General features: G+C 41.3%; 1 protein-coding gene and 1 long non-coding RNA gene across 6 annotated transcripts in view; one reads left to right on the top strand and one right to left on the bottom strand.

Moving 5' to 3' along the window:
- Positions 1-287: 287 nt before the first annotated feature.
- On the bottom strand, positions 288-5,399 carry LOC146703593 (uncharacterized). Its single transcript, XR_014922035.1, has 3 exons — positions 5,331-5,399; positions 4,834-4,928; positions 288-803 (listed from the first exon to the last, which is right to left on the bottom strand). It is a non-coding gene; the product is annotated as an uncharacterized LOC146703593 (long non-coding RNA).
- Positions 5,400-5,966: 567 nt separating this feature from the next.
- The window catches only part of skap1 (src kinase associated phosphoprotein 1), a 42,228-nt gene continuing 26,420 nt past the window's right edge, over positions 5,967-21,774 (top strand). For 2 of the 5 annotated variants that reach the window (XM_085466866.1, XM_085466865.1), the window contains exons 1-6: positions 5,967-6,099; positions 7,744-7,872; positions 8,045-8,097; positions 10,674-10,779; positions 11,335-11,360; positions 11,493-11,609. In XM_085466866.1, coding sequence (XP_085322992.1) covers positions 8,058-8,097; positions 10,674-10,779; positions 11,335-11,360; positions 11,493-11,609 — 289 coding nt within the window. In that variant the 5' untranslated portion in view covers positions 5,967-6,099; positions 7,744-7,872; positions 8,045-8,057. The remainder of the gene's footprint in view (positions 6,100-7,743; positions 7,873-8,044; positions 8,098-10,673; positions 10,780-11,334; positions 11,361-11,492; positions 11,610-21,774) is intronic. The other 3 variants (XM_085466864.1, XM_085466863.1, XM_085466867.1) reach the window with 3 other exon arrangements.

The raw sequence follows: 21,774 nt of genomic DNA, 5'->3' as shown, positions 1-21,774 counted from the left end.
CGCCTACTTTCTTGTGATGTTGAAGGGGCAGCAGTTTCAATATTTGCACTGGGTGTTAGGTTTGCACACAGTTTCTGCCCCAACAGCACTGGCCTGTTGCTGCCCCTTTCCCCAAAGCTAAGGTTCACACAGAGTTCAGGCACAAATGAATGCAGAGTCAATCTGTCAAGACACCAGAGAGGCTCAGAGAAGTGCGCTCTAAGTCTCTCAGATCTTTGCAGGTATTGCTTTTAATATTGAGACTAATAAGGTTGTAGGTCATTTAGGTTGTGCTCCAGATTGTGCAAACTTTAATCTCTCCGAGGCTGCTCAAAAACAAGTTTTAAGGAAATGGAAATCATTTGAAATATATCTGCATGAGTATGCAGTCCTCTGACAACTATATTAAAAATTGATACAGTCCTACGAATAGAAGTTACAGTTGAAATACCATACGGCCCATTACTGTAAATTAGAAAAGGAGCAGAGAGGTTTGGTGACATGCATTTCTTTACAAACCAACAGCCTGCTCTTCAGATGAGTCGCAAGGCCAAGGACTGGGAAGGCGATAATCTATAAGGTGAATAGTGACAGATTCAACAACAAAAAAGGGGGACGGTGTGGAAAACAAGTGTGGGACTTCATTCCAGAGGTGCGATCTCTGCCATCTCTGTAGGTAATACCTCAGCGCTCCCAGTGGGCTCTCCATCTGGAGGTGTCAGAGTCGGTGCTGCAGCCAACACCACGGAGACAGATGTTCAGCTGGGGGAGAGGAGAAAGGAGGAGGATGTTTTTCACCTTCGGATCAGTTCAGCCCTCTTCGCCTTCGCCCGGGGAATGTAGGACAGCGAGAGGAGAGGAGCACAGAATGGTTAATGAACACAAAAGGAACACAAAGAAGAAACTGTTACAGGCGCAAATATAGTCGAAACTATTAATAGCTCCAGCAAAAACAGCCTCCTTTTCTTTCCTCAGATGTCTTTAGCCGGCACGTCCGCCCCCCTCCCTGCACTTTGCTTGAGGTCAACCCAGTGCTGTTTGTACCCCATGCTGCTTGCAGTTGTTGCAGGCTCTTTTACAAGTCTATTGCCAGGCTCACTTCCTTGGTTTTCTACCAGTTCCTCTGTCGCATGTCACTCTGCAGGGTCCCCGGGCTTCAAAGGAAAACTAGATACAGTATTCATGGCATAACCGGGGGTTGGTCATCCAAAAGATACCACAGAGGGAAGATATCAAACACAGCTTTGAGGGATAACACCATTTTATCTTGTACTGTAAGACACAGACATCAAAATAAATGGATGAAAGAAATTTGGTTCTGTTCAGTTTCTTGAAAACTTCTTAGAATATTTATCAAACCTAACAAATTACAGTTCAAACAAGGACTCATTTTCCATCTTTGTCCTGTTTTTTTTTTTTTTTTAAATGCTATTGACCTTTATTAAGATCGAGACCATAAATTAATGTCTAACCAAAGAAATGGAAGAACTAAAAATAGGTGTATGGAATCAGAAACTTAAGGGGAAACAGCTCTGTGCACTGAATCTTCTTTTATTTATTATTTGAAATAAATATAAACATCTTCAGTTTTAACATTTCTTAACTTTCTCTGTCAGTCTGGCACTACAATGAATTTGTTCGGCTTTTGTGCTGCTGGCTACACAAAATAAGACATTTGATGTCATCTCTGTGGGATATGTGAAATTAGAAAAAGCATTTTTCTCCATATAAAACGTCTGTTTGGTTTCCCATTGGCTCTGAGAGGGGTCTCTCCTCCTCCTTAGTTTATGAGGACTGTTTGGGGGCAGTTTCTCTCTTAAGCTCATCCATCCTTGAAACTTATTAATTTACCGATTCAAAAAAAAATCTACAGCTTAATAGATTGTTTGCATATGTAAGTTTCACTTCATGATTGTATCAGTTAATGGTGTTGTCACAGTATCTTTAGCATCAATGCAATAAGACAGATTTGTTGCGTTTTATATTTTCTGGCAAACAATTAAGAATGAAAGCATTACAGAGGTGGAACTATAACTGTAGAAAGAGCAGATAAAAATAATAATTACACAGTTATTAGCAGTGTTATATGTGCATTATTAACACAGTGTTTCACCCCTAATATGAAGCACGACTCTTGGACGCTGAGGTGAAATGCTTTGATGACATCACTCCGTGTGCAGACATAACTGGGTTTAAATGTAACACGCATATTTTTATAATTAGCAATGATGAGAAAAACAGACTTTTAAACACTTCTTAAAAAGGTGTTTAAAGAAATTAAAACCAAACTTGCATATGCATTTTTTTTTATTGTTATCAAAATTCATTTGAGGTGTTTGGTCTGTGAAATTCAGTAGTTTTTTTTCCCTTTTAAAAAAAATTATGTTGGTGTTTATACCCTCATTGCTGTAGGAGGGAAACAAAATTATGATAAACAATTACATTTGAAAGTCTTATAATCTGAGTAGATATGGGTTGGTACCAGTGTACTGCCGTACCCCTAATTCTTTTTATTTTCATGATTTCTTTCACAGTTTTTGAGGTTTGTGGAGAGGGGCTGCCTGGGTATGAGTGGCACGCTCTTTGTTTTGGCACTGAGGCTCTTTATAGCCAAGCCTGAGACATTCTTGACAACCATCCCCCATCCGAGTCAGGCTCGATTGGATCTGGAGGCGCTGGCCGACCTGAAGCTCCCGTCTCCCGGGTCCCACTGCGACTGCATCCTTTCCCCACTCCATCAGCATGGTAACTGAGAGAGACAAGTGACTTGGCCAGGGTTAACGTCTTAATACTCCCCGGGATTGCCTCCAGGATCCAAATGGCTACCCCTAATAGTTTTCCTCCTCTGTGTGCCTGTCAGACCGCCATGACTATATGCCGTAAGAAAAACAAGACTAGCTGAGAGGCAGCGTAACGAGGCAGCACGATGAAATAATGAGGGGTGGTGAGGAAGAAGAGAAAGCTTTGGTGTAAAGACGCAGGTACGAAGCGCTGCCTGATACTTTGCATGGAAAGCTTGCACACTTGAAATTAAACCAGCTCTTTTCCTTAAAGCCCAGGAGGGGGGAAACCAGAACTCAATCAGTGTCACGTCACATGGTTCAAAGCGGCCAATTCGATGCTGCCAGGAGGCTGAGAAATGCAAGGTGACAGTTCATTTTACCAGTGACAGTGTGTCGGTCTCGCTTGCTGGTTCCACAGTCAATTCCCAGCGAGCAGTGAAGGTTGAGTGTTGCTGTAGACAGACAGCAGCTTACCACCCTCCCCTCACACCACCACCTTCCTCCTCCTCTTCCTCCTCACCGCCGCTCTCTCATCGACCCTGCTCTGCTTTGTATTCCAATTAACTGGACAGAGGGAGAGGCGGCAGCGTTGCCGGATCACAAGCAAAGGCAGACACATTCTTCTGGCGTCCTTCCAGTCTCTCAATCCCACCACTATCAATAGTGCTGTGCTTCCCTTTTTCCCCCTTCACTTTCCCTCTCCTCTCGGCTTATGACAAGGGCCAGTTGTTCCAGAGGGGTAATTCATGGATTCTTCTTTAACAACTGCCTCTAGGGACAAAGTCCTGGTAATGAAAAATAGGTCCCTCGCTCACACATTCATACATCACATGTAATAGAGGTGTGCAATCACTCAGTCGAGTCAACGCACTGCTAGCTGTAACTGCTGTCCTTAACAGACACCTCAAATAATGCTGAATTAATATTTTGAAACGGCTCATATATCCTAACATAATACAATTTGAATGATTTTCTATTCAATGCTCTCAGGGCTAACATTGATTGGAGCACAAGCTGAGGTAACTCTCCGAGTCAGTCAATGTGAGGCTGACTGAAGGTTGTAGATTTAGCACAGCACATTTGCTCTCTTCTGTCTTTCGTGTCCTCAATCTATCATCACTTTTTTTTAACTTCGCCCCCCCCTGCACTGACATATGTTTGAGCAATGGGTGGGTTGGGAATTCAATGATTCGGAGGAAATCTGAAGAGTAAACTACATCTTTTTTTATCTCCTTGAGCAACACAAACATTTACAAGAGACCGTCAAGAATCAGGCCAAACACCTTTTTTTTTTTTTTAAATGAATGCATTTAAATTTGCGCACCATCTTGAGATATATTCTATTTTGAAAGGTGAAGGAGTGACTTTAAGCTATTTTTGTGGCCAATTTGTTTGAAGGTGAGTGTCGCTTTCTTTTTAAACTACTTCCTTTTCCTCTTCTAAACTAAAGACAAACAGAGCTCGACAGACAGGTGTGGGTGCCTCTTTATTTGCCCCTCTGGACTGCCTATCTGGAGAATGCAGTGTTGTGTGTTTGCAGGACAGGATACACACACACACACACACACACACACACACACACACACACACACACACACACACACACACACACACACACACATACCCTTCATGCCCTGAGGAGCCTCCTGACTCTCTCTCTTCTGGCTCTATCAGATCAGAGAGACCTGCTGTCCCTCCCCACACCGCAATGCAAATGAAAAGGAATGCGCTGATAAAAGGCCAGATCCCGGAGATGAGAGAGGGCAGAAGGAGGACAGAGGCAGCAAATGCTGAAGGGGGTGAGAGCCTCTTGGGGAGATGAGAGGCAGCAGAGGAGTCAGAGTTGGTAGTAGTGGGAGATCATAGTCTTGCTCCCCCTCGGCGGCGTTTGATACAGGGCTTTTGTCGCTCTTTCAGCGGTGCATTGTTGGGTGGTGTAATCCCCGTTGGATTACAAAGGGCTTCCCTTTTCATATGGGGCTGACCCAGCAGGCAGGTGGCTGGGGCTCTGTGGAGCTGTCAAGGGGAGGGAACCTCTTTTCCAGGGGAGGGGACCCCCAGTTCCTCTTACCTTCACAGGGGCTTTTTGCTGGAAGGCCAGTCAGGCACAGGTCAGTGTGGGGACAATCCTGACATGGGATTCAACTCGCCCTGACCCCACGGGTTCTTGTGGAGAAGTGACAAGGAAGGACTCCATCATGAGACAGAATTTAACATGAAAACATGTGAAAACACGTGAAAGTATTGTTTGGTGATCAAAAAAAAAAAGATTTTAAAATAAAAACAGGATCATCGCAGCTGCAACGATTAAGATTAGAGTCAACATGCTGCATTAAGAGTTAAAAAATGCAAGTTTAAGATCTGAAATAATAAAAATCTTGTCTATAGTTTAAAATATGGTATCAGCCATACATCACTTGATTGATACGTCGTGTTTTCTGTCAATGTGAGCTGTGTCTGATTGAGCTTTGCTTATTTGATGGCTTTCCTCACACGCTTTCAGTAATAGAGGATCAATAACACAATAGCAACAACCACCAATATTTCTATTTCTAATATAGCTACTACCACAGCCTCCTCTGCTCATTTCAGCTGAGCCCAGTCCAATCCAGGTCATCCTCTGCTGGCAAACGTAACCATTCATCCAGGCCCTGTCAAATAGTGAGGGGCCAATTTAGTGAAGCTGCATTCATTTATTGTCATAAATATACTAATTAGTTTTTCAGCCAAAACCAAAGACCCATGAAAGTGTCATATTTAAGCAGTGAAACTGAGAATTTATGATACCCGCTTTGCCAAGATGTGCTATTTATGCAGAAGGTAATGTTTAACCAGTTAAATTCAGATTCAGTAACAAAGCTATATGTTAACTGCATCCCTGTTGATATTTATATTCTCATCTTTAAAAAAAAAGAAAAAAGAAAGACAGATTCAGAACACAATATCTACTAGAGGGAAAGCATTAGACATCCCCATTAGGTTATTACTTCCTAAAAAAATCTCTCCTGCTACAAATTAAATTTACCATTTTAAAGATTGAAAGACTGGGCGTACTTGAACTCAGCATTTGCACAAAAACAAAAAGCGGTCAGTAAAATAAAACTTTAAAAAATTATCTTTCTGTGAAAGGTCGAGGAATTGTAGCTCACCTTTATCAGAATATGGTTCTGAAAAGCTTTTATAACCACATTGGTAGTTCAGGATGAGGTTCAGGTTCAGTAGCAAAAACGGAAAACATACGCACTTGAAAGCCGCACGCAGGGAGAAGACTTACATAAAGATCGCTATCTAAAATCACATTTAAAATAGCTTCCCACCTTTATTTCCACGTTAACTGGTAAGTATATAACCTTAACAGGAAAAATGATAGAAGATAAACATTGAAGGGCCATTTAGCTGACTTTAAAGAAGCCAAAATTAGCTAATAAACGCCTATCAACGATTGTAGCGAAGTTAGGCTAACTTAACTTAGCCTAGCATGCTAAATTAGGCTACCGTAATATAAAACTTGCATGGACAGCTAGACAAATTAAACAGCAGTTACTTTCATTATGAGAATAATAGTGCTAAGTTTTAGTTCTGGCCTGTGACTCCAGCTGTGCAGTATGTGCACTGAAGGCGACATAACAACAACAAGGTTTTCTAAATACTTCCTCCAGTTAATTAAAAAGCCAAGCACCGTCACCAGACTTTATTTAGCTAAATTAAACTTAGCTACTCTGGAGGTATATCATGATACATTTTTCATGTGTGTATTATCAATTTACCTAAATATTTTTTAAGGTAAATTAATCGGTTTACAGAGCTACGGTCAATGCTAGTAAATCCTATCACGATTAAAGTACACACAAGCTGTACTTTGGGCTGTAAATACCACAATTACAATCCTGTATACCTATAAGCCACAATATAAAATGAAGACTGACACCAGAGTTTTTAGAAACATGGGTTTTATTTTAATTTACAAGATAACCCAAGTAAGTCAAGTGCACAATTGCATTCTTGAGAGCACAAACAGGTCTGGCAGGAAGTAGCCTTTACTCTTACCTTACAATGTGTGGACAAGACCCAACAACTCTTTCACTGCCTCTGTGAAAGAGGCCAGCAGAGGTTGCAGAGCAGTGTAACACAAGTTATTGAATCATGTTACCTTGATATTTTGAGTTTTCTTAACTGTTGGATCAAACATCTAGGTTACCAATGCTTCCTTTAAGTCAGCTGCCTTAAAATGGAGGAGTTTTGCTGCTGACACTGTGATATATAAGTGATGTAGAAAAAATTTGTGTAGAAAAAAAACCAAGAATTTTGCCCCAGATTGTGAGACTTGGTGTGGGCGTAAAAATGTGTTAAGTTGCAGTTTCTAGCAGAGTTTAAATGTGTTTTTTCAGCTGAAAAAAATAAGGCAAATTAAAAAGTGCTAGATTTTGATAACCCAGATGCACTAGGAGGGCCTGTAATTAAAAAAATATTTGTAATATGAAGGTAAAGTTTTACATGGTTTCATTAAATATGCTAGAGCAGGGGTGTCAAACATAAGACTCCAGTCTGGCCCAATGGGGGGCTTTGGAATTTTAACTGTATTTTCATTTGTTTCCACTGATAAAGACCTCACCTGTAGCCATTCATATTACAACAAAGTAATTAAGTAACCAATAAATAAATATGAATTATTAAGAGTTTTACTAGCCTGGCCCTCTTAAGATCAAACTGGGCTGTATGTGGTCCATGATGGTCCTGTGCTAGAGTCTGAAAAATAAATGCTTATTCTGAGAGGGTCAGGTGGGAACCTTTTCCAGATTTGTTGATTTTTATGTGGAATAACTTTGCATTAGTTTCTAGTTTGCTTGTCTAGACGTGGTTGTGCATTTACCACATGCAGTTTTGTAATAACACCGGCAGGCAGCAGCTCATGTACATGACCTACTAAGCCTTATAAGCCAGACAGCGGTGGGGTTTTTTTTTTTTTTTGTCTCATTGTCAGGCAGAGCTTCTTTGCTCTCAGCTGAGAAACCAGAATGCAGAGGAAGTTGTCATTTGTGCACCTGCTCCTCCCCGTTTTGTGCAAATGTTGATGCATGCACGGAAGTTTCATTGCAAAAGGCCACAGGTGGTGAGTTGATCTACAGTGTATGTGTGCCGGGTTCCTTTTTAAGTCTCATTGAGCTGTAATGGTACGTTAAAGACTGGAGCTACGTAGGCTACATTGTGGAGTAAAACCCAAAGCCTAAAGGAGCTGAATAAGTCTGATAAATCATCAAATTGAAGTTTTATTTTTTGGATAGGTGAACCAAAGGGATGGGGACAAATGTGGACGACTTCACGAGGCTTCTGTATGGTAATATCTTTATTTATTTTTTTACATTTAACATATCTTTCTTTCCCCATAGACAAGTTTAACTTTAAAGTCAGTTTAAGTAGGCACTCTTTAGAGTTGAGCTCCCACCTGTTGAGCACACAGTGTTATAGAGAACTTTTAACACTGCATCTTAACAATTTTCATAGATCTTCACTGCTGCCGTGACATTTACTACATTTGCATCCACTGCTAAGCCAGCCAACAGGCTTTTGGAAGAACATTTGCATGGGCCAGAACATCTCTGTAGAATATGAGTGGGTGCATCATGAAATTGAATCAGATAAGTGATGTTGACCGACCTGTTCTGGCCTTCATTATCATAAAGATTGGTGTCACATTTCTCTGTAATGTTTCCACCTCATCAAATCAAGTTTGCAGTTTACTTTAGAGGGATATGATAGCCTTATGTGTTTGCCCTTTTTTTTCTTTTAGTAAGTAAGTAGAAGGAAAGCATAAAGTATTGAGGTGCAGGTGACTAGTTGAAGGAAATATCTAAACTCTTGACCCAGACAGAGATGGCATCTCATGGTATTGTTTTGCTGGCTTGGTTTGAGTCACGTCTTTACTTAGAGTATTGCTGTTAAATATGCAACCCGGGGGCCAGAAGCAGCCAGTCAGAGTGTCAACTCTGACCTCGTGGATGGTTTGTTACCTATTGAGGTGAGATCAACATTACCACATTACCTAACAGGACTGAAAATGTATAGAAACCTAAATGTATTTCTAGATTTGGACAAGTTGTTAAGTGAGTTTCATTACATGACTAATCCAAGTAATCCAAACCATAGCGACATATTAATTACTAACCTTGTGTTACTGATGTATTGTCTCAGACGTTCTTCTGGATGAAATTTTATCCATTTTCGGCGTTTTCTTCCTGCCATGTGATGGCGATTGTTTCTGGCTTTCAGGGACCCACAACTTTAATTGAGAAAAATTTAACGCTCATTCTACATCTTAATTCTGCTAATGTGTTTGTGTTATCCTAACATAGCTTTGAGCTAGCCAACAAGTAGTGGATCATATGTCAGCTAACCCAACTTCACAAACATTGCTGATATTTAGTTTTCTATTAGCCAGCTAACTTAGCCAGCTAAACCTTGGAAATCCTTTCCTTCATGGATGTCTGCATTTTAAGCCTGTGTGAACACCCCGAGTGATCATTTATATTAAGTTCAATGTTTAAACTCTCAGTGGTTTCTCCCCATTTGTTTGACTTGGGGAACTGAAGAATTATTTGGACCTGAAAATGGCTAATGACATCAGACTTAACAGGTCAATAGTTTTTTCGTTCCTCAAAAATCTACATGTGGAGTTTCCGCAGCAAAACCAATACAAAGTTTTTCCTGGGTGATGATTTGCATTGTGATGGGAGTGGTCTCTACCAGTATAAGAAGTTATTAAAGGCTCACCGGATGGTTTGATAAGGTGAGTCATATGCTGTGGTCTTTGCAGTAACGATATCTTAACCATCTCACACCTGTGAGATTTTGGACTGGTGTTACAGTATTTGCACTGTCCTCCATTAAAACACCAGTGGGTGAAAGGCTTTTTGGAAGAGCTATGCTCAGCCCTCCTTTAGAGTTCCTAAAAAGTGAAGATTTAAGGCATACTGAAGCTGTTAGCACGTGGTGGTTTTTCCTTTAATGTGTCAAACATCTTCATGAGCTCATGAGCTCAGCACAAAGAGAGGACTGTGAAACATAAAGCAATATTTTATAAAAGAGAAAACTTGATGCGAGATTTGTGAGTGATAAACTAGGAACAAAGATATGAAAGTACCAGATAGAAAGTATTCTTAAAGTTTATTGTCTGGATGCCAGTTTGGAAGCTAGCGTAATTGAGGCTCCCACATTAAACACTTTCAGTTATTGTTTATAATGTCTCTGTTCATCAGATGGTGGTTTATGCTGGTAATTATAATTTTTGTGCTGGTTTATTGTTGTTTAACCGCATGCGAGATGGCTCTTGGCATTTCTTAACACCAGCTGTATTTGTCAAAGTTAGGAAGGTTTAATCTGCCATCATGGCTACAATAAAAGTGTTGAAATTGCAGAGAAATGCTCCCTCGGTTTCATTTTGCGCTGTTATATCACAGTATGCCATGAACTGTTGCGTTCCTTTTTTTTTTTGTTACGCTCCGGGGCCACGTAAAATGCTCCCGAGGGTCGCCTCTGCTGTGCAGGCCGCACTTCGAGAGTCATGGAGGTACGCTAACACAGACTGCAGGGTTTGCTTTGTTTGAGTGCATTGTAGTGCATTATTCTGTGTAAACGCTTCATGATCGTGACCCTTTAGTCACTCATAACCCTCAGTGCTTAATTTATTTATTTATTTTTTTATGTTCGTGGTTATTTAACAGGGACAGTGCATGCTAATTAGCACAAGGATAAAAATATAGCATGTAAACATGTCAGATTGAAGCAAAACTGCTAATTTACATCTGTAGTTTCTGTTATATATACAACATGCATAACAGAAGACTGAAGAACAATACAGGAAATGCACAATGCCAAGGTTGCTTTAATTTAGCATAGATGGTTTGCTGCCCTCAGACTGCGAGCTGTTTGTGACAGAGATTCTTCATGGTGAGAACCTGAGTGAATCTGCAGAAGAGACACGAGAGGTTCTGCTGAATAACTTCAGGGTCGTCCATTCAAGGTATGATTTTATCCTTTCGAAGAAGCTCTAAATCTGAGGCCCAGAAACCCACTTTTAAAAGTCATTTCAAAGACTCCGTTATCTAATTTTAGCTGATAATGCCACACAAAACCTTTAATTGTTGCTGTAATTGCTTTAAACACAGTTTGCATGATTACATTTGAAGGAGCTGATTAAGTCTAATGGTGTCACCTTCGAGACCTAATTCTTGCTCTTATTGTTAAAACAGCTTTTAAAGATCTCGTGCAATAATCTTTTCTTGATTGAGACAATTAAATGTGATTTAATTCTTGAGCACGAGCCCAAAAAAGTCAACCTCTTGTATGAAGTACTGGTGACAGCTTACTCCGGAAGTCGGCACTGCCTGCACTGCATGATAAGAGACACAAGCTCTGCTATAGAATCCTTGTGGTTTTGTGGTCTTCTGCTTAAGAAACAATTACTGAATTTCAGAAGTAATGCTGGAGCGAAGCTGTCTGAAAATGAAAGCACAGAAACCTTTGCAAGTCACTGCAAAAATGTAGTTTTTGATTTGTACCTGTTTTGGTTTTGCAGAAACCCCGAGGAGTTTCCTATAAGATGTAAGTAACAATCTCTTAATCTCCATCACATACTGTGTAGTTTTTAAAGATGAGGCCATAAAGTCTGTTGTTAATTATCTCTCTTAGTGACATTTCCTTTATCTCTCTGTTTCACACAATCACTACCACCAGCGGATTTAAGGGAAGATGAAGGCTCTGATGACAACCGCAGTTCCAGCCTGGGTCGCTCGGCCCCTTCAGACGACGCCTCAGTAGTGTCTGACTACCAGGAAGATGGAGTGGCTGACTGTAAGTTAACAGCAGTCCTGATGGCTGGTTCCTCCTTTGTGTGGGCTATTGTAGGTGCACTGCAGAGATTTGTGAGAGATGTGTGTGTTTGTCTGTGCACGGCAAGAACAAAACAAAACAACAACAAAAAACTGTTCACTTTAGTTTATGGGCCACATACAGCCCAAGTTCATCTAAACTAGACCTGACTAGTAAAGTCACTGAATAATAATATATTATTTTTGTTTTCTTCAAGAAACATTAAAAATGCAAAATGTATATATTTTGCATTTCCCTTAATTTTCTAAATAATGGCTGTGCAACAGAAGGTAGGCCAAACAGATACCACCTTACATATCTTAAAAATAGATTTAATTTAATCGCAGTCATTCCACATTTGTTGGGTCTACTCTTTTTATGTGTACATTACAGTTTACAGATCATAGTATAAAGACATAACACCTTCACAGAGGGTGTTTTGTCTACGTTTTAACAACCACCAAAGTATTACATTTCACCCTGAGCGTTACGTGACTATTTGTGTTTCTGCTAAAAGGCTATAAGTTGCTTTAAACAAAAGGTAAAGAGGAGTTGTCACTGTGTTGTGCCCTTCTTTGTCATGAGTGCAGGCGTTCCACAGGATTCATTCTTTGACCTCTTCTACTGACCATATTTAGCATAAATATTGACATTATCATATCTTCCACCCAAATCTGTGACAGGTATTGGGGGGAAATTTGGACTATTGGGAGTAGTCATAGCAAGCCTGAAATGAGAAGTTTGTCTTTGTGTGTCTATGTAATTATTGCATGAATGAATCAGTCGAGTGACTTTGGTTACAAAAATATTGCTGAGGCTGCTGCCACTTCTACCTTTCACTTTACAAACGATGTAAAATTGTTTAGTTTGCTCAGACTCGCTTTTTCAGCGCAGCTAATTTATTTCATGTGGCCAATGCAAATGTGCACCTTGAATCATGTCTTTCCTCAAGAAAGCGTCAAAAAAGAAAAGGAAGAAAGGAGAGGGAGCAAACTGAGGAAAGTCTGTTGTTAATGCGTTTCTTTCAAAAGAAAAGTGAGCTGCACGACTACCAGGTTAGCAAGGGTTTAGCTAACAGCAGGTGGTAAAGACAGCGAGCCAGTGTTAGACCGAGCACAAGTTAAAACCATGAAACTGATGGCCCTTAATTTCAGAAACGGCCAGAAAAGCAGCAGCAGGTGCGTCTCCAAATGAAAGCTTAGCAGCACTGACATCAGGCAGCATTATCCTTTATTGTATGTTGCACCAATGGTTCTCATGGCGGTGCGCCATGGGGTGAGCAGGGCATTTTTGTACAAGCCTGTTTGTTTCAGGCTGATGAAATATAATTTTAGCACAATGATAATGCCTCTTAATTTGAAAATTTTTACTTGTGTTGCGATGGGGTCATTTATTCAGCCTTTGCAGTTCTAATGAAGCACACCATCAGGCAGCACACCAACATACCTGTGTACACTCTCAGAAACATTTTCATGTATTATTAAATCACCCAGTTTATATCAGCCAGCATTAGAGTGCCGTATCTCTAACTTTCGTGTTTGATCATTTAAAAAAACGTTAACAGAAAACAGCTGTTATGTCAGTTCATTGCACATATCATAAATCTAATTTATTCTTATTAATTTTAGCCATTATTAAGCTTGCTCAACCACAAGCTGCTGCAGTTTCAGTGTTACAGTTATATAAACACCAATCGGTTTGGACTATTAATTAAACTTTAACAATTATCAAGATAATTGCATTACTTACAATTATTATGATGTGCCTTGAAGATCTGGTTTGACCTCCGAAAGCAAAACTCATTTAACCATAAAGTAATCATAGACTAAAGTATGGAGAAATGTGTGGAGATTTCAAACTATGCATGAATGCATCATACGGACAGTTCATTACAGGCTAGCCTAATGACCACTAGACATTGTTGTAAATAGCCGTCAGCTCAATTGTTTATTTAAAAAATATGCACGAGAGATACGGATGGCCCACAGAGATCGCTTATGAATAGTGCCTGGAGTTCTGCGCGCTAAACCCCTGAAATGTAGTGTTTACACAGACGATACCACTTTATGTGTGTAACAGTGCTTTAAGAGCACCTTTATCCTGCCATTGTTATTTTGGTACCCTGACTGACAAATACAGTATATACAGTATTAAGCAGATGGAAGAGAGCAGCACTTCATGGTGTTTAGTTATAAGGCTCTCATTCTCATGTCTGATGCCTTGTTGCACTTAAACACAGTACTTGTTATGTCGGATCACGTGGACGTTTAGTCACTAGCTGTAGCTCTTTTTCACACTGTACTTGAAAAGATGGCTTAAATGCTTTGCAGCCTACAAACAGACCGAAGCTACGTTCTTACAGCTACAGTGAAATCTTAAAGATGATTTAATAATAACTGTGACAGGAAACAATGCAATTTTAACACACTATCCCCCGGCATTCTCACTGACACACCTACACCTCACCACAGGATGCGTAGGTTTCTCTACTTTGGCGCTCGCCCTTTTTAATTAGAACAGAATAGACCACATGTGTAAAATTTTCCTCCTTGCTGGTGTCCTACCTCTCTGCCAGGCTCCTTTAGCTCCTCCTTCCTCTGCTCTTCCTCCCTTGGTAGTGTGCAGGTAAGGCCATGCTGATGCTGGTGAAAAAAACAGTGTGGGGGGTTGTGGTGGCTGCAAAAGCCTGAATGGTGACCTAGAGCTCCCTCCAGTGGCGGCTCCTGGGCTCCGCTCCCGATCCTTGCATGTGTGTACTATGGGAGGTGTTGAGGCTGCCCACACAGAGAGGAGGTTTTGTAGCTGCAGGCTAATGCAGTGATTGATAGAAGCTGAGCCCCTCTATTCTTCCACAACCGGGTTTGAAATACAACACTGTACCTGAGGGGCCATGAGTGTTCCATCCCTCTCTCCCTGTATCAATCTTTCTTTCTATCTTCCCTTCTCTGATTCGCCTCCCTCCCATTCAGAGTTTTTGTATTTCTGACGCTATGTGCCAGCTAATAGCCCTTGACATGACATGCCGCAGGTGGGCATTATTGCCTCTGCTGCCTCAGGTGCCCATCTCCGCTGCTGTTTTAGCGTCTTTCTTGAGATAAAGCAGGGACGCATGTGGAAATTCCCAGTCGAGAAACAGGAATATTTCCAATCATTTTGGCGATACCGGTATTTAATGCCAGCTGGATGAAGTCGAGCACAAACCCCCCCGTTTATTTATTTGTAAACGGCTTAATGAGCTCTTCTGCTCACAGAAGAGTAACCGTCGCCTTTACTGGGCAACTTTGGAAAAATCGAGAAAACAAATCACGGCAGATGGCGCGAAGATAGCCGACAATAAGACCGCGATAATTCATTTTTTGAAATTGTTCATTTTACAATAAACAAGAGGACATTTGCTTTGTGGGAAACAAACAAAATCAAAGTATGAAATGCTTAAAAAATTTTTCCCTTAAGGCTATAATTGTAACACACCAAACTACAAACGGCACCGTCTGTTGCTGCGGAAAGCGATAGTTGTTACAGCTCGAAAACGCAGTCACGCCATTGTCTGTGTTGAATGTGAGAAGGAGCCAATTATCCCGAATTGCCGTAATCAGTTTTTTAATCCCCTGTTTGTATTTTGCTTTGATTTAAAAAAAAAACAAACAAAAAACACACACACATTGTACTGTCAGATCGATAATCATAACATTTGACTTTGTAAGACAAATGTTCACCTTGCAGCGCTCCGTCTTTTATTGCTGGGGGACGGCGACCATGTTAGCATAGTGAATGGCCTGTGTCCTCAGTAAAAGGGCATGCGGAGTTCATAGTTCATTCTCTGTTCACTGCCAGCTGAAAGAAATGGTTCGCACTTCTCTGCCGGGCGGTCTGAAATAATGGCGCTGGCGCTTAATGAAATCAGCCACATTTTAGGAGGAACAGTTAACCATGATATTCGAACTTTCTTTTCATTCAGAGGAACTGAAAATTAATGATAATTTTGTGGGATTCAGAGAGTAGCGATAAGGAGAAGGGAAGGTAGAAAATTGAGTTTTCTCTCTTGAGTTTAATTGTGTCATTCTTTTTTTTCTTTTCTTTTTTTTTTAAATCCTACTGTACACAATGGAGACTTTGTGACTTGGAGGATGTATTATCCGTGGTAATCGACTGCCTGCCTTCGCCTCTCTGTGTTCCCTAACCAGAGAGTGAGTGAGTGTGAAGTCGATGGCTGCTTCTACACGCAGGAGGAGCCTGTGCCGTTTGATTAGATGCGGTGGCCTGTTGTCTTCAGCGGACTGGGTGACACCAGATTTGTAATCGCTGACAGGAACAGATGGAGCCTCCATTGTTAGCCCGGGTTGTCTGCATGGTAATGTGAACTGAGTTTCACCCGCCGACCGCACCGGTGACCTGACCGCGCCTGCAGCCTCACCCCATCTACGTCTGCCCGCTTCAGCACCCTCCACCCTTCTCTCTCTCTCGATGCTGTTTGAGGCTCAAACACCATTCCAGCACATTATGCATACATAAACAAATATAGGCACAAAATTTCCCCCTCTGGCGCGCAAAAATCTCTTTAACACACTCACTTAGACCCCAGGAGACGGTGTGTGATGTGGGGCTTTTAGCCCTGTCATGCTGTTTGCAGGTCAAGTTTACGAAGTCGAAATCGCCTGTTTGTTTTTCTTTGATTGGGGAGCACCGCTGGGCGCTCGGGAATGTTTGCTGGGAAGCTGCTGCGATGACAGAGCACTGCAGAAAGAGCTTTGTTTCAGGAGGCGTGCAGGAAAAAGATGGCGCTTTTGATACGTATCCCTTGTCTTCTTTGTGATTGTGATGATTTTAGTTTGATGTGCCGTACAGCCTGCATTATCTCAGGTGTGGCAATAAACATTTTAAATTTTAAGATTATTTAATTTGAAATGTAGGCAGGAAGGGCGGCAGCTTGTTTTCTAAAGAAAAAAAAAATAGGAGGGAATTAGCTTTTTTTTGATCAGGCAGCTAAAGTTTTCAGGTCTACAGTCACATTAGACGAAGAATGGGAAAGCTGGAACAAGAGGAGCTTCTGTTTTCAGTCGATAAATTGATTAATGAACTGATAGTTTTGGCTGCAAACGCAGGTGTGCTCTTATGGCCAGTGTTAAGAATGAAGGAAGGTGACTCGTGTTAGCGATCGCTGCGCTGGCCCAATTTCCTAAACCAATTACTGGCACAAGAATGCGGTAGGATAACCAATTTGAAGTTATGTCTCGCTGCTGTCGCCTATTTCTCATTTGAATATGAGGAGCCAAGTGCACAGTAACAACATTATTACACGGTGCCAGTAAATAGAATATTAAATCTGAATTCGGTCATTTTGGCCGAAGCTGGAAAAAAGCTGTGTAACGTGCAGTGTGTTTGAGGAGGGTGCAGCGTGCCCTGCTCGGTCCCTTGGCTTGTGAGGTAGAAGAAAAGCGATGCCAGCTGACGGATTGATGCCCCATTAGGGGGTTAATCAGCAATGTTTAATGTGCCAACTGGCCCTTGTCTGTGTTCGAAATGAAGTCACGGGGAAGGAGGAGGTTTGTGGGTAAATGTTGAAATATGGCTGCTGAGCTGCTTCATAGCAGTTTCTCTTCTTTCTTTTAAATCCACCTGGAAAGTATTTCGGGTCTGCATACGTGACCTGCTTGCAGGTTTGTTGGCCTGTCTGCCCACTCACTGAACTTTTGACCTTTGGCCTCTTTGCTTGGCCAACCCGTGACCCGTCTGCGCGTGTGAATAATCGCCCACGCCGTCTCAGAGCACACAGAGTTTCTTCAGACGTAGCCGTGCGCTGTCTGTCCGTCAGAATATCCGCCCGGAGATCCATTTTTCAGCGCGTTCATCGGCGTATGGATTTTGTGACATTTGGGTAGCGGCTGCTCGTTTGCGAGGAAGCGAGGAATATGCTAATGACCCTCCCCTCTTCCTCCTTGTTCTCCGTCACTCTCTTTTCCTCTCCTTCAGTTGGTGTCTGTGTGCTTTTCTAGAAGCACACACACTCACACACACATTACGAGGCAGGCGCAGGCTCTGTGCATCGCTGCGACTGCTCGCCATCAGGGTTCAAAAGTTCACGCTATTCCCCGAGGGCTACTGTGCTGCTGCAGATGCTGATAGTCTTTTCTTTCTCCCTCTCTCCTGGCTGCCTTTCTTTCCCTCTCTCCCTCGCTGTTTACACTATTAATCTTGTACACTCTCTCTCACACACTCACTCACGCTGCCTGGCAAGAAGAGAGCGGCTTGAAGGGGGGATTTGGACGTATTTAACCGAAGGGCATCCATCACTCTCATCTCCGGCTTTAACCCCCCCCCCCACACACACACACATCACCACCACCAAAAGCCGCACGGTGTAGTTTTCTGCATCCTCCTGGTTTGAAAGCCCCGTGATGCAGCTCTCCTCTCATTTGCTTTGTTTTATTGTCGCACGGCATATAATTACATCCCTTCGTTGCCTCTGGTGCGGCAGTGCCGTGCTGAAACCTAGGGAAAACAGGCGAAGGTAAATGTGCAGCAGTCCATCTGTAAAGAGGCGCATAGGCAGAATGCAAAGTGGGAAGCCGGGGCAGGGTGGCTCCTAATCTCCCCCAGAGCTGTCAATGTCACAGACAAATAGCAAAACTATCAGATGCGGCGGGTTCACCCAGAGGTTAGCGTTCCCAGGTACCTCCTGCATTCACTCCCTCTCTTTTTCCCCCTTCCTTGCAAATGAGAATTTGATTTTGCCCTCCACTGGAATCCATTTCTGGAGATGAATGAAGTTTCAATGCCAAGCCCAGGTGGCCCCGCTGATTTCTTAGGGAAATAAATGGGGATGGGAGAGATGTGTTGGCCTGTACACAGACAGTGACACGGCGGCTCCCGGTGCCTCTGGGATCCTTGTGTTTAATTGTTGCTGTAATGTAGCACTTTAAGGTCATTAACTTGCCCTTGTGGAGTTATCCGAGCATGTCGAGGATGCATCCCTCTTTACTCCGAGCTCTGCGCACGGCTGGGAGAAGTCACCGCTCTGAGCGTGTGCCAAGTGGGTCAGGGGCTGCTGTGGGCTTGTATGCTGTTTTAAGATCGCTTATCTACAATGGTAATTTTTCACCCCTGAGTTACAGCAGCCTTTCCCGTGAGTTGGCTCATCTGAAAGAAATCAGGAGTCGAATGGAAACACATGTAATTACACAGGAACTTGGTCCTGTGTGGCAGTACGGATGCAGTAATTACTTAAGTTTAGTCAGTTAACTTTAAAATATAAATTCCCTCCAGTACTAATCACAGTTAAAATGAAAACTTTTTTATGAGATGTAAAATAAACATAATTTTTTACGTTTTTAGGCTGTTTTGCGTAATTTAATATGCTGAGTGTAATTTTGGTTGTCGCTTGGAAAAATAGCTAAAAACTGAGGGCAAACATTATTTTAAAACTTGACCAATACTGCAGAAACATTCGCTGAATAATGATCATCCTTACTGTTTTATATTATATTATTTTTTTATGAGTTCATTTGTATATTGTCAAAAAAATTAGTTTTAAATGACTTCCGCGGCAGTTACTGTCACGGAGGCTGATTTACCGTTTCCCTGCGAATGAAGCTCGACTGACGTGGTTTTGGCTTTTTTTTTCTTATTTGGTCTTTTTCTTTCTTTTTTTGGTTTATTTTTTTAATATTACAATATTATAAAGAAATTCAAAAAGATAAGAGCAACAAAAAAGTTTTAAAAAGTTTGTAAATGATTTAAAAAAAAAAAGAAATCTAGTTGATAGTTATATAATTACTTGGCTTTGTTTTTAAGAAGCTTTTAATGTTTTAAATAAATTTGAATAATTTAGCTGCTGCCATGATACTTTAATTATTTTTTTTATTATTATTTGTTGTTTTCTTCAGCAAAAAAAAATGTTTTTAATCTTTAAAAAGTGTCAAAATCCTTCAAAAGAAATCTTCATTTATGGGTCATTCTTCTTTATGAAAGACTGAATTATTGAAACCCTAAAACATAATATATCAGAGTTAGGTTTTGCTGTTCATCAACAAAATTTAAAGGATAACCCAAACTAAAAAAAAGTTTCTGTTTGAAAAACCTGCTCATTATTATTAATAAATAGTAGTATTAATTTCATTATTAATTAATGTGAACAGTTGTTTTGATTTAAATGAATCCACATGAGCTAGAACAATCACTACTTTGGTCCTCTAAAATAATTTAAACTAAAAAAACATTTTTATTTTAATTATAAGTCAATAAATCAAATTTGATTAAGACGTTTTTTAACAAGCGTTCAGTCTCATTTTCCTCCACAGAATCATTTTCCCATCACACCTGTTGCCAGCTGGATTTGCCGGTGATTTATGATCGGAAATCATAAAATATAACTTTATTTATTGACATGGTGTTTAACAACAGTGGCTATAAATAGGAGTGCTTTATATAAAATGGTAATAGGTGTGAGATATTGCTCTAAAATCGTGGTCCTTTCTTTAAAATTACATTTAAAGCATTTAAGCGGCGATCACAGGAGCATTTTAAAGGTGCAATAACTGTACATTCAGAGGGCAAGTGTGCTGATTTTTTTGTGAGTGTTTTTCCCTCCAGGCTCTGCCTTTGATTGCGCTGTATCCCATTTTTATCACTGAGACGCAGGCTCCTCTGTGGGCCCGAACTCCTCCATTGTTGGTATTTATATTCTTACGACTGTTTCTTTCTTTTTCTTTTTTTTTTTTGGTCTCTGTCAGCGAAGCAGCTGAAAACCATCCCCAGCGATTAGAGGATCATTGTATCTGCAGTTAAGCATTTGAATAGTGGTAGTAAATCTAGAAAAGGGAAATTCAGGGTCGCTGTAGACGCTGCTTATGGCTGCCCAGGGGGAAGCCGATGTCACATAGTAAATTTAGCCCCTTAGTGTCTTTACAGTGGCCGGCCCGTGATGTTTGAATGTAGGAGTGGAGCAAAACCGAGAATGACTTAACATCTATTCCCGAGTACGGGCAATACATAAATATAAATATATTTTTTTTTGTTCACAGTTACAGAAAAACAGAAACAGTAGATAACTCTCTGCAGATGCAGCCTAAGCGAATGTCCTGAATCAAAATCAGTCAAGAAGTGCAATTAAATATTTGCAGGAAAGTTTTTATTCTGTTCTGTTGCTCAGATCTCGAGTCAGATTTTTTTATTAAGACCTGACTCATATAAAAAAAGAAAACCTTGATCACTCCTGCATACATTTCTGATCCTTTTAAGTATTATTAGACGGTGATACAGCTGTGATATAATGATCTGTGTGTTTTCTTCGGTTCAAACACATGCATTAGGAGGTTCTAAACATGGTTTATGTATCGATGACTGAAGTCCTAATCAAATCAGGGGGAGGGAAGGAGGGCAGGGAAGACACTGTGCCCTTAACCTCAGTGCCTCTCAGTTTCTCTCCTCCCTTCTGACGGCCGGCTCGCTGGAGGGATGTACTGCAAAGGCCTCCTACTGTAATGAGGAAAAATGTATCAATTTAGCCTGGCGTGTGCGCAGATTGAGCGCCAGGCGGGTGAAGGTGCACCGAGTGAATCCTTTTTCCTAATCAAGGACGGTATCGAAGAGGTTGCGGTCTCGTTCCCTTTCGTCTGTGGAATCAGCAGCATTCCTCCCCGTAGCCCCCTCAGGGCCGGGGAGCCTCTCTCTGCCTTCTGTTTCACCTCATCAGCAGAGTTCACCCGGGGGTCAGGTCCTGCCCCCCTGATGCTGCATTCACTGCAATACCTCTTGCATCGTAAGGCGCTGTGAAAGCACCTCGTGCTCAAGGACTGAGTGGAGGAGAAGGGAGGCATATGACAACTTTCTGCCCTTATTTTACACCTGTGCTTCTAGGTGGGTCATCATGCACAGATACGTATTAATCCCAATGTGACAGATATTTTACCCCAAAATAACAAGTAAACACTGGGATTTTCAGGCAGTTTGTTGTCTCTGTACCTTCTGTTATTTAGTTGTAAGGGATGAGATGTATGAAATCACATCAGGGTGGTGTAAAAATGACCGGATTTGAGCAAAAGTCTATGATGGGAAGCTGATGTTAAGGATTAAAAGCAGATGCCCATTTCTTAATTGTAAAACAAGTAGATGAATTTGTAGAAACCAGTAAAAGAGCTCGCATTGAGGC

This window comes from Copadichromis virginalis, linkage group LG8, assembly GCF_057382275.1.
Source record: "Copadichromis virginalis isolate Kocher_CV1m ecotype Utaka linkage group LG8, C_Virginalis_male_GT1.1, whole genome shotgun sequence".
In the NCBI taxonomy this organism is placed as follows: Eukaryota; Metazoa; Chordata; class Actinopteri; order Cichliformes; family Cichlidae; genus Copadichromis; species Copadichromis virginalis.
Note: the sequence above shows the minus strand (reverse complement) of the source record. Positions and strands in the feature narration are given on the sequence as shown.